The sequence below is a fragment of the Danio aesculapii genome, chromosome 4 (assembly GCF_903798145.1).
Source record: "Danio aesculapii chromosome 4, fDanAes4.1, whole genome shotgun sequence".
NCBI lineage: Eukaryota > Metazoa > Chordata > Actinopteri > Cypriniformes > Danionidae > Danio > Danio aesculapii.
Window position 1 is genome coordinate 50,289,733 of NC_079438.1, and position 13,661 is coordinate 50,303,393.

Here is a 13,661-nt window from a genome sequence, read left to right on the forward strand (position 1 = left end):
TATTTCAGCAGTGCCGGTCACTCACCGCTGAGGGACAAACTGTAGAAAACTATTACATTACTGTCAGTTACAACATGGCAGAGCGTCTACGTATGAATTACCATGCTTAAATTATTCATCGATTGATTCCGATGTGTGTGTGTGTGTGTGTGATTTGAGGCAGCGAGTTGGATTAAATGCATTGTTTATATGGAGATTTGTTGGATGGCTTTCATGGCTTTGCATTATTAAAGAATTAGCCTTTTACTGAGGGCATCCATTCAGATAAATGTGCGGCTGTTGGGATTGGTTGTTTTTTTTTTGTTGTTTTTTTTTTTGCTGCTGGTCTCTGATTGGCTGTTGTCTCTGTCTTTGTTTTTATTGCAGTTATGAGGAGGAATCCATTCGCAGCGGAGGGCTGCTGTCGGAAAGGCTCCAGAAACGCCCTACAGGAGCTGTACAACCCCACACAGGTACTAGAACCAATTTGTTGCAATATAAAAGGCAGATATGATTTTAAAATAGGTTGTAAAATGAGTTTTAGTGTTAAAAAGTAGTTTTAGTGTTAAAATATAAATATTAAAATATTTTATTCTGCTATCGAGATACTTCACAGTTTAACACTGAGGTTTAGGGCCCCATCATACATCTGGGGCGCAAGAAGTGTTTGGTGTGATTTGTTGCTATTTTGAGACCAGCGCAACCCTAATTTTCATGTTCTGTGCCACATTGTTTAAATAGCAAATCCATTTCTTTATCCTCACGCTGCAGATGCTCTGTTTCACTGTTTTCTCGTTTTTCTGCTTACAAAGTCCTCCATGTAAATAGCAAATGCACCATGGCACAACGCAACTGACTCTTAAAGGGAATGGGAGATGAGACTCTGATAGGTTTAATGCACGTTATTCTCAAAACACACCCATAACTCATTAGGAGAATAAGCATAACCCTGTTAGGCCATGCGCCTGGGTGCAGAGCGTATTTTTACATCCTTAATATAGCAAAAAAAGGAAATTCAGACATGCCTTTAATGCTTTTGCGCCATGCGCTGTAGACTTTGCGCATAGATCGTTTAAATAGAGCCTATAGTCTAGTTTCTAGTCAAAATATCTTGATTATTTTCCTTATAAAAAAGTTGACTTATATCTGAATAAAAAATTATCTAATTCAAATCCAAATTTTAAAACAATATTTTTTACTTCTCTTGAAAATACTTCTTGATTTAAGTTATTTTATATATTTAGACTAGAAATGAGACAAAAGCAAAGTAATAAAAAATGTTTTGCAGTGTATTTAGGTATAGTACAATAATTAAAAAAATAAGAATATATAGACATTAAAAAACTAATAGGAAAAACACAGATTTCAGGTTTTTACAAAAATGATGATGTACCATACTTTATATTAATTATACAAGTCACACATCTGTATTAAAACTTATTTATCATTTAAAAAATATAGTTCATCATCAAATTATCTATACAGTAAATTTACAGTAAAATTAATGATTTAAAATCAAGTTAAAATTTGAATTACCATACTTTTTATTACTCCCAAAAGAGTAATAAAATCCGTGATCACACTGATGATTGATGATGAATGAATTACAAATGTCATTTATTTCTATGTGCAGCAAGATTTAATTGAACTAGTATTTTTTCAGCTTCTGTCAGAAGTAATTTGCACAACAAAAACTTAAACAAAAGTTAAACTGCATATATAATTAGAAACATTTAGGACCTGTAATTTCCACTAAATATATTAGATTGGGCAGCACGGTGGCTCAGTGGTTAGTACTGTCACCTCACAGTAAGAAAGTCGCTGGATTGAGTCCCGGCTGTGCCAGTTGGCATTTCTGTGTGGAGTTCGCATATTCTTCCCATATTTGTGTGGGTTTCCTCCCGGTGCTCTGGTTTCTCCCACAGTCCAAAGACATTTGCTATAGATGAATTGAATCAACTAAATTGGCCGTAGTGTATGAGTGTGAATGAGTGTGTTTGGATGTTTCCCATTACTGGGTTGCAGCTGTTAGGGCATGCGCTGTGTAAAACATATGCTGGATAAGTTGACGATTCATTCCACTGTGGCGACCCCTGATGAATAAAGGGACAAAGCTGAAGCAAAATGAATGACTATATTAGATTGTGAAAAATGTATGACAAATGGTTGAATGGAGGCAGGGGGGTAAAATATTAAATTACAAATAAGAAAGACCTAATGGTCGTGTGAGTTATGAAACATTACCAATATGGTTCTGTTACAACATGTACCAAATCAGTAGCTCACAGCAGCATGTATTAGGCAAAGAAAATATGGTCGAATTTGATTTCATGCATCTACAAATTTGGAGTGTTTTCAGCACTGAGGTCAGCAGGAGCAGAATCACCTCTGGACCTCCAGTGAAAGCCTTGCGCGTGTTTCTATAGAAACCATAAGAGCACTCATATTTCATCTAACCAATGTAAAACATGCCCGTCTAGAGCTCAGCCGAGTCGATCCGCTCCACTAACAAAGCCAACATTATGCCAGGATTGATTTGATCTGCTTTAATTTCACCCTTCTCGCTCCTTTGTTTCTCACGCTCACCTTCCTGCACCTCCACCTTTTCGGTGATTGATCTGTTCTTCATCGCCCCACCGATCGCCCTGTTCCAGAAAGCAGGGAAAGAGGGCGTATCGGTAATAGTTTGTTTTCATCTCATGTTCGGAAACTCTTTCACCTTGAGAACGCAGTCTCAGCGCTGTCAGAGCATTTCGGAAGCTGAGAACTACGAAATGTCACAGCGTGAGCAGTACGTGCTCTCATCTGACACTACAAACACACACACATTTGTCTGTTTAACCACTTCAGATGGATTTATACTGAGCTAATGATTTTTTTTTTATTCTGTGATGGAACATGCTGCAGGTTCAGCAAGAGTGAAGCTCATCTGGGGTATCATTTTGATGGGCTGTTACTGCTTTTTGATAACAATGCTAAACGTTTAAACTCAGTGACTGGAAATACTCACTGTTAATATGCTTTAGCCAGTAATACAATTTGTAAATGTGAAAAAAATTGGCACTTGTGTGTTTATATTTCATTTAAACTTCATTCACTGCCATGATGACAAAATACCATGAATCGAAACATTTGGAAATGATGATTTAGGCACATTTACACCTTTTTTTATAAGAAAAAAAAGAAAATCCCAATTCTCAAAGAACAAACAAACAACAACAAAATAAAAGCTTAAAAAAATTTGTAATATGCTTGCCAGGCCAATAGGTGGCAATGCCACTGGCATGTATACATATTAACATGATTTTATTGATTCATTTTCTTTGCGGCTTAGTCCCATTATTAATCTGGGGTCGCCACAGCGGAATGAACCGCCAACTTATCCTGCATATGTATTACACAGCGAATACCCTTCCAGCCACAACCCATCTCTGGGAAACAATCATACACACTTATTCACACTCATACACTACGGACAATTTAGCCTACCCAATTCACCTATACCACATGTCTTTGGACTGTGGGAGAAACCGAAGCACCCGAAGGAAACCCACGCGAATGCAGGAAGAACATGCAAACTCCACACAGAAATGCCAACTGACCCAGCCGAGGCTCGAACCAGCGACCTTCTTGCTGTGAGACGACAGCACTACCTACTGCGCCGATACTAAACCTGAGTTTAGTACTCTTTTTAAATGCTTACTACTTATCATGTCAGCAGAACCTTAAAAGACTAAATAACGATTTAAAAGTGCTATTTCTAAAATTCATAAACCATATTAATAGCAACGCAGAAGCCATTAAGTAAACTCCAGTCAGAAATATATTGCTTGTACCTGCACTCCTGCCAATGTAACATTCAAGAGACAGAACGTATTCAATCTTAACCTGTTAACCTGTAACACCTCTGAAATCTGATTCGGCACCTCATTTTACCGATCCCCCTCCTCCCCCGTCTGCTGTTCACTTTCACCTCCTCTGCGACTCCCCACCCCTCTTCACTTTCGTCCGCGACAACCAACCCCCGTCCCCGGCTCTCAACTTACATCCGCGACACCCCTCTGCTATCCAACACAACCCCCCCTCCACTATCGGGCATGACACCTATACATCCTCGGGTAGCATGCCGGATCCGTTATCCTGATCTGTTCTGGGACCTCGTGATTCACAAATGCACTGCTAATAACCTTAAGCTTTCCGAATTTGATCGTAATGCAATAATATCCACCTTAAAGCTGCTTTGAAACAAAAATTATTGTGAAAAGCGTTATACAAATAAACTTGAATTGAATTATTATACTCGCAACATTTTTTTTTTCATTATTTGAATAAAATAAGTGAGGTGAGAAAACAGCAGCTAGGAAAGCTTCTGTTCACTGTGATACGGATCTGTTTGCACAAGCTCTACGATTCACCGCCGTCATGTTGACAGATGAAGTCATTCAAATTACAGGACTATGATGATCTGATCATAAAGTAGCCTATATTTGACACTACGAACTAGATCTGACCATGCAAAATTATAGTCGGGATAAATCCCTTTTCTCCTCTTTTCAACGTTGTGTTCATTTCATGTGTCATATATAATGGACGAGAGCTTCTCTGGGCGTTTTTTGATGACTGTAAATGAACGAAAGAAGTTTGACTCATTCTAAACACTGGCTGTTCCTCATGTAGCTGATTTTAGTGTTAACTTTCCTTGTAGGGACAAAACTTGACCACCACACACTCACACACACACCTGTTTTAATGTAAAATCCCAGCTAAGTAAATCCCTAGTGGATCCCAAGTATGTCTGAATACATGTACAGTATATTTTGACTGTGCTTTCCATGCGCAGCAGCACGAATGTAAAGTTCCATTCATTTTTTTCCACAAATATGAGGCTTTCTTTCTGACCACTCGCAAAGCATTTGCCATATGATACACATGAAGGCAACAGAGTTTCATTGAGTTCGGGGACATTTTTACAGGGTACATTTTGAAAGGCCTTTGCTTATCTTCTGAATTTCAATACCCTCCGCACACACACACACACGCACACACACACACACACACACACACACACACACACACACACACACACACACACACACACACACACACATACATACATACATGCACTCTATAAAGGAGATTCATGTTACTGTAGGCGCTCAGATAAACACTTAACAGCCCAGAATACTGTACACTGTTATGATGCTGTTCAACAGGCATCACACTGCACACGCGGTAAAATGCAGTTTTACTACATTGCTTTTATTATTCCACCAGGGAACCACGACAGGTACTAAAACCATTACGCTGAGACTATTATAGCAGATTATTCTGGCTCTTTCTCGCTCTTATTCTTTTACAGGCTGTTCGCCCTGAGCAAAGCTCTTTAGTCAGCTTGTATTGCTCCTCTATTCGGCTTTTACTGACCCTGCTGGGTAATGAGACTCTCACTTCCGCTTTCGCACTGTGTGAATGAGCAGGACGGTCTGAGAAGCATCTGCTCGGTAAACGTTAGCGTCTCGGGTGTAATGGGCACACATGAGAGAGTTGGAGCTCGGCTTTGAGTCTGGCGGTGTGTGGAAATTCAGACAATAAGCGTGATAATGAAAGTTATGACAAGATGAAACTATTTTATCTGCTTCAATTGGATTGTTCAGGGCTTAAAAACAATGGATTAGGGGAAAAAAAACTTGAATTAAGCTTAGAAGTGAACTGTATGAAGCAAAACATCATAACAGATTTTGACACAGCTTAAAAATTTAATAATTTGTATTTGTTTTGGCCTTTCATTTTAATAATAGTAGTGTTTTAGATGCCTTTAGATGGGCTTAACAACTAAAACAGGTTTGTAGTGTTTCTTTAAATGTTTGGTAATCATGGTTAGGACTGACATTTTTGTCCATTATTGACCCGAGTGTTTTTTTTTTTTCTATACATAAATATGAATGGAAAATATAAATGCTTCAAAATGAATGGTGTTATTTTTCATTGACAAACAAGGCCTAATTAAAACATAAATCTGCTTAGCATTTAGTATGCTATAAATAACTAATATTTTTCACTTTGGCATAGCCATTTTGTAAACAAACCAGCATTTAAATGGTTAAAATTCAGACAATGTAATGTATGTTGGTTTGGTTGAAAAAAAATGACATCAGTGAAAGTAGAAAAATATTAATATATCATATTTTTATGGTAGGTTTTGGATAAGTCTGTTGAATAAGTCTATTGGCTGACAACTGTCATACTTCACTGTTGAAACACTATTTTCTGAACATGGACGTTTTTGTCCATTATGGACCTGAGTGCTAGTTTTCTTTTGTTTTATTTGAATATATGAATGCCTCAAAATGAATGTTATTATTTTTCATTGACAATTCAAAATCTGCTTAGCATTTAGGATGCTGAAAATAACTAATATTTTAGATTTTTTCATAAATGAACACGTTATAGCAATTTTGTAAACAAACCAGCATTTAAATGGTTAAAAATTCAGAAAGTGTAACAAATATTGGTCATTCTGATTAGAATTGATGCTGTTGAAAAGATATTAATACATAATATTTTTATGACATTTTTGTCCATTATGGACCCGAGTGTCAGTTGTTTTAGTTTTTTACCACATTATGTTTATTGGGTTTTTCCAAGTTAAACACAACACAAAGTGCAACATTGTACAGAATAATCTAAAGATCTTTCATCCCCACACATACTGCCCTATACATGCCTCAAACCTCAAACCCGTAGTGCCACAAATAAACTATGAATAAAATTAAACAAGAAAACATAAAAAAAGTCTAGAAAAATTTATAAAGCAGGTTTTGCAACATTTTCTGGGACATTTTTGTTTGCTTACAGTTGAAGTCAGAATTATTAGCCCGCCTTTGAATTTTTATTTCTGTTTTAAATATTTTCTAAATAATGTTAAACAAAGCAAGGAAATTTTCAAGGTATGTTTGATAATATTTTTTACATTTTATTTAGGCAAGAATAAAAGCAGTTTTAAAAAATTTTAAAAGCCATTTTAAGGTCAATATTATTAGCCCCTTTAAGATATATATTTTTCGACTGTCTACAGAACAAACCATCATTATACAATAACTTGCCTAATTATCCTAACCTGCTTAGTTAACCTTATTAACCTAGTTAAGCCTTTAAATGTCACTTTAAGCTGTATAGAAGTGTCTTGAAAAATATCTAGTCAGATGTTATTTACTGTCATCATGGCAAAGATAATATAAATCAGTTATTAGAGATGAATTATTAAAACTATTATGTTTAGAAATGTGTTGAAAAAAAATCTTCTCTCCGTTAAACAGAAATTGGGGAAAAAATAAACAGGGGGGCTAATAATTCGGACTTTAAATGTACCTATGTGAACCTATGTGTAACTTCATAAAATTGAAACAAGGGTTAAATAGCAGTAAATGTGTCATATAGCAGGATGATGTTAGAAGTGACTTTTGTCAGATATCACTGACACTGCCGAGTGCTGTATGACTTTGAGAGGATTGTGGGAATGAATAAGTCTATTGGCTGACAGCTGTCATACTTCACTGTCTTGAAATACTCCTCTGCCCTTCATAACTTCAACACCAATGCTGGATTTGATCACTCTGTGTGTGTGTGTGTGTGATAGTGACGGAAAACACCTGAGGGCCACACACACACACCCCGAGTGTCACACACAATTATCGAAAAAGCAGAAGATGCAAGATGAGACAGGCACAGAGACATACCTACTCAAAGAGCATCAGACTCACAAAACCAACACACTGACACTTATATTTCACAGTCCTTCAACCCTGTCTGATCACATTCACCGAGCTGCACTAAAAGTCCTGCTTTGTGTTTGCGGCGGTCCATATTCAGATGTTTACGGACATGTGGCTTCGCTCTGGATAGGCATTCAGGAAAGCCGAGCACAGAGGCGAGACTCACAGCTTCAGTTTCAGGTTCAGTGAAAAGCACAATGCATGAACTCACTCTGCTGGTTCTGTGTGCTAAAAGAGGAAAACTCGAAATTCTGTTCAGGAGCTGAGAATGATTCATGCTTGTAAATAGAGAAATGCGTTTCCACTAGAACAGACGTATAATATAACATATAATAACATCTAATGTATAAAAACAAACAGTTAAAATGTGGGATTTAATTTTTGATTAAAATAAATACCATGAAATAATTTAATACAGGTGGCACGGTGGCTCAGTGGTTACCACTGTCGCCTTGCAGCAAGAAGGTCACTGGTTTGAGTCCCAGCTTGGCAAGTTGCCGTTTCTGTGTGTAGTTTGCATGTTCTCCCCGTGTACGTGTGGGTTGCCTGCAGGTGCTCTGGTTTCCCCCACAGTCCAAAGACATGCGCTATAAGTGAATTGAATAGACTAAATTGTCCGTAGTGTATGTGTGTGTGTGTGTGTGTGTGAATGAGTGAATGAGTGTGAAGCCGAAGGAAAATGAATGAATGAATGAATGAATGAATGAATGATTTAATTCAAATAGAAACTATTCTAAAATACTGTGATGCTGAACTACTACAATACAGCTAAGGATGGGTACTGAAACTTGGTACTTTTGTCGGTATCTGTGCTAAATTATAAAAGACTGAAGTATCGATAAGCTCTGACTTTAACGGTTCTGCTATCGGTACTGGAGAATTACTGCTAAATAAACGCTACAGTAGCATAATTTAACTAGGGTGTCCGTGGGGTCTTAAAAAGCCTTACATTCATTGAAACATTGTGTTATAGATCTTAAATCTTTTATAAACAGGTCTTAATTTTCTTTTGTTCATGTATACACTGTAAAAAGTGATTAGTTACTTAAAGCGAGTAAGCGATTGCCTTAAAAACAATAAGTTGGCTTTCCATAAATAAAGTGCACCCATTACAACTTGGAACTGTTGAGTTCACTCAATTTTTTATAATTAGGCTAACAGTACATACTTTTTTCCAAGTAAACTAATCCCTTTTTACAGTGTCAGACTATTTTAGCACTTCGGTTTTCAAATGATTACTGTAAATATTCTCCAAATATATTTGGAGCTTCGTTAAGTCTATGAAATCTACATTTATAGCCTGCATTTAATTTAGAAGACACAATGGAGTTTTGAACTCAGTGTTAAAGATAATGAGATAATTAAATACTTCATTTCTTCAAATTAAATAGAGTTTACAGTACTCATATAAATTAGTTTTTTTAACTCAAATGGTTTGTTGCAATCGGTTTGAGTTGCCTTGACTTATTGGGTTTTACAGTACTCGGTTTGTGTTCTCTTTATTTATTGGGTTTTACTGTGCTCAAATTGCCTAATTTAATCAAATGGATTACATCCACAGTACTCATTAGGATTAGTTTTTAAACTTAAATTGTTTGTTGCAATCAGTTTCCTCAAATGGTTTGAGTTACCTTAACTTTTTGGGTTTTACAGCGTACCCAATCTGGCCAACACCCATCCAATAAATAAACAATAAAACTTTTAACTTTTTATTTAAGAATGTACTTTTTAACTCTATTTACCTTCTAGGTTGAATTATTTTCCTTACACCTTACAATAACATTTGTTTATAAGTTGTTTATGTGTTTACTGCTGAGGAAGCTGACCTGGACAGACTGTTGCGCATACATATAGTTTATTATAGTTTTTAAAACCTTTTAAATTGTTATTATTATAAATCTGTAAGAAAGGTTATGTTGAAAAAAGTGTATGTATACAACGAGAGCTTGCTTTTTTGACATAATATTTAAAATATTTTGCTGGGAATTAACTAAAATTATTAAATTATTATTATTGTATAATTAAATTAATTAAATTATAAAATAAAATTTGAAAAGGCAAATAAAAATATTTTCCAACTGGGCCATTCAAAACATTCCTTAGCGTTTAGCCTTGTATGAGACTAAAATTTCATTCATAATGGTCTTAAAAATGTCTTAAAAAATCTTAAATTTATCTTGGTGAAACCTGCAGAAACCCTTTTTGACTGACCAACCATTTCTGATTTGCACTAGCCTATTTATGTATAGTTATTCATCTGCAATGTTGGCAATCTCACGTGAGAAACGTACGTCTTGTTCTGCTGTACAGAGCTCGCTTGCACCTTGTGCAAACACACATAATGGAGTTTAATACAATCAAAATGTGTGTGTGTGTGTGTGTGTGTGTGTGTATATATACAATTGAGGGCAAAATTATCAGCCCTCCACTAAAATTATTATTCTTTTTCAAATATTTATAATTAAGTGATGTTTAATGAAGCAAATTTCGACAATAATTCATATTATTCATTTTTATATCCTGGACAAAGTATTATTTCTATTAGTTTGGCTGGAATAAAAGCAGTTTTTAATTGTTAATTGTTATCAATAGCATGAGTTCCTCTAAAAAAACATTTTCATCCAGTGACTTGCATAATTAATTAACAATTAACATAATTAATAATTATGCATAATTAATAATTAATTAGCCTGCCTAGTTATCCTGCGTTAACCTAACCTACGTCTTTAAATTACAATGTAAGCTGAATACTACCTTGCAAAATAGCTAGCAAAATATTTATGTACTGTCATCATGGCTGTCACGATCTCCAGCGATCTAACATTTGAAGATCGCTGGAGAACTACAATTCTGCCACTGAACTGAACTACAACTTCCAGAAGTCATTGCTCCAATTACTCCAGCCACAGCTGACAGTCATCTGGACACTGACACACACACAGCTGAAGTTCATCATTGAATGATTACAAGGACTATATATATAAACCCCAGTTTCACACACTCTTTGCTGAGTCTTGTTTCTGTTTTGCTGTAACACTACAAAGTGTAACCTTGTCTAGTCTATTCGTGGTTGACCCTTGCCTTGTTTATGTTGTTTGCCGCCTGTATCGACCTCTTTGCCTGTGACCTCAACTACGCTTCTGGATTACCCTTATGCTCCTGTTTGTGTGTTGCAAAAGCAAAGACAAAAGAAATTATTAGAAATAAGTCATTAAAACTATTAAGCTAAACAATGTGTTAAAAAATGCCTCCGTTAAATTAAAAACTACGATTTCACAGGAGGGTTTAAAACAGAAGTTATCTTCCAACAGTCTCACAATAAAGGGCAATCTTGAATGCAAAAGTCTCTGAGCGTGTGTTTGATAATGTGGTGAAAGTCTTTCATTACTGTGAGGGCTGTAATCAGCTCATCAGATGTCTGCTTTCCCCTCATCGCACGTCTCTGAACTCACTGAACTGAAGCTCACTGTAAGATGCTTTTCAGGTGCGAGAGGTGGAAAATCACCGGCTCGATGTGAACTTCTCGGGATCTGCGAGTCTCTCTCTGAGTCTCTTTCTTTCAGCGGCTCGGTGGGAAACGCTTGCCTTTATTTGTTTATGTTAGGCAGGTTATTCAGGTGAGGTGGAATGGGGTAAAAGAGGGAGTGTGTCCATATAAATACACAGTGAGGAATTAAATTAAACTCACTTTTACGAGACTCTCTTTTCAAACCTTTTTTTTTTTTAAGTGAGTCAGTTTGCTCAGATGGTTGATTATTGCTTGTTTGGAAGAGAAACGTGTTTATTACTCAGTTATCATTTGGAGGAAAGCACATTTTTGAGCAAAATATAGTGCACTGAAAAAATTATTGATTGGATTTACTGATTTTTTGGTTAGTAAAAAAATAGTTGACCAGCTGATTAGCTGACTTTCAATCAGCACAACAAAAATATTTCTGAAGACAATCACCTACTGCACCTTTAAACCCCTGCAAATCTTTAACATTCACAAAACGTAAAAGGGATATAGAAACAGACGTGAATACCTTCACTAATGTATAAAAAATGCACACAGTACATTGACTGTATGTCAGATGGTGCAATAATTGAGTCTGGAACGACATCATCATACAGTGGCTTGACCTTTTAGTTGGCCATTAAAATGAAGTGCAAGTGCATATATTTTTATGAGACCGTCGTCTCTGCTGTGTGGGCTGCTGGGGCAATCTCGGAAAAGTTGCTTCAGCGGTCGGGGGAAAAAGTTGATCAGGTCTCGTGAAGTGTGTTGTGTTGGAGGGTTTTGCGTCCGCTTCTTTCTCCTCCTCCTCATTGACACGGATCAATTTTACTGCAGCAGCACTAAATCAAGCCTGAAGCGCTTTGAGAGAGACAAGAGATCCGTCAGGATGAATCCGGGGCCGATGGGATGGCGAGGGGCGAGAGAAAGAGAGAAACAGGAGCACAAGGACACCTTTATCAGCACTGCGCGTGTCTGAATGAGGCTCTGCGGCGGCTGGAAGTGTCTCACAGCACAGGACTTGCAGTGCTGGCATGCAGTTTGCTGTTTACTGAGCAAACAGAGACAGACGCTCACACACACACACTCAGCTGGACTCACTGGCCACTTTTGAGCGCAGCACAGCAGGCATGAGTCATCATCGTCATCATCTTCTTCATATTCATCATCACGGCAACAGCGGCTGACAGATTGAAAAAGTTGCACTGTAAAAGGCAAATGAGGAAGATAATCTTGCGGAGTATCAGGACAAATTTCAGTGTGATGTAATTAAGATGATCAGATTCTATCAAGCCTTGCAATAAAAAATGATTCAGTTGCTACCCTCATTGTACGTTTGAAATGAAAACCCTGCCTAAAGTGCATTCGAAATCTTCTGTACTCATCTGGCCGGACCTGTCTGCTGCTTCTGACACTGTTAACCATCAATTCCTGCTTGGTTTAAGTCAGTCTGAGGTTTGAAGTGTCCAGTTCTTAACATCTTGCTGACAGCATGCCCCAGGGCTCAGTTCTCGGTCCGCTTGTCTTCTCTGTCTACATGTTATCATTAGGATCCATCTTTCAGAAACTCAATGCTATGCCGTAGACGCTCAACTCTGTCGTACCTCTCATTCTGACCTGACTATTGGCTTTTTGATTTATTGTGTGGAATGGCTCGGCATGGCTTTGTACCACTTTAAAGTCTATAGTTATGCTGTCACAATTGCATTCATATCTTCGAACAAAATGGTATGGTAATCAATAACAATGGTAATAATGGTCATGTGGGGCCAAGTGCTTCCTCTACTGACCACAATAAAGGGATTTTTAGTTGCGTTCATTCCGTGATCTTTTGGTGGAGTTGATTTGAGGCTGTAATATAAAGGTATCTAGTGCTTGGTACTGTATACAGTGAAAATCCCTCCAAAAGTGAGCTGCTCTGAGCTACATTATTGCATGCAGTGGCAAAGCATCACACAATCACTGCATCTCAGCATGTCCAACAGACATTTCCAACTGGATGGAAGACCATCACCTTCAACTTAACCGTGTAACCTCAAGGGAATCGAGTGACAATGGAGTGAGGATCCACATGCAGGTTTTATTAAAAACCGTAATCAGACAGGCAATGATCAAAGACAGGTGCAAACGGGTACAAACTAGGAAATCTGGAGGCGTTGTCAGGTAACAGGCAGGTGGTCGATAAACAATAAAACAAAGCAAGGGTCAAAACATGGAGGAACTAAACCAGGGAACGCTTTGTAATGTTACAGGACCAAACAAGACTCAGCCTTCATAGTGTCAAAGTGAGCTGTATATTTGTGTGTGTAATCAGTACATGAGCAGCTCCAGCTGTGTGAGTGTAATCAAAGGAGACTTGGAACAGGTGTGTGTGCGTGGTGCATGACAGGACTTGTAGTTCCTATGGAGACAGG

The 13,661-nt window shown here is 37.3% G+C and overlaps 1 protein-coding gene and 1 long non-coding RNA gene across 3 annotated transcripts in view; one reads left to right on the top strand and one right to left on the bottom strand.

Annotated features, from left to right (window-relative positions):
* chst11 (carbohydrate (chondroitin 4) sulfotransferase 11) overlaps positions 1-13,661 on the top strand; it is a 75,602-nt gene that overhangs the window by 49,187 nt on the left and 12,754 nt on the right. For both annotated transcript variants that reach the window (XM_056455988.1, XM_056455989.1), the window contains exon 2: positions 367-452. In XM_056455988.1, the coding sequence (XP_056311963.1) occupies positions 367-452 (86 nt within the window). The remainder of the gene's footprint in view (positions 1-366; positions 453-13,661) is intronic.
* The window catches only part of LOC130223228 (uncharacterized), a 45,987-nt gene that overhangs the window by 25,680 nt on the left and 6,646 nt on the right, over positions 1-13,661 (bottom strand). The window lies entirely within an intron of this gene.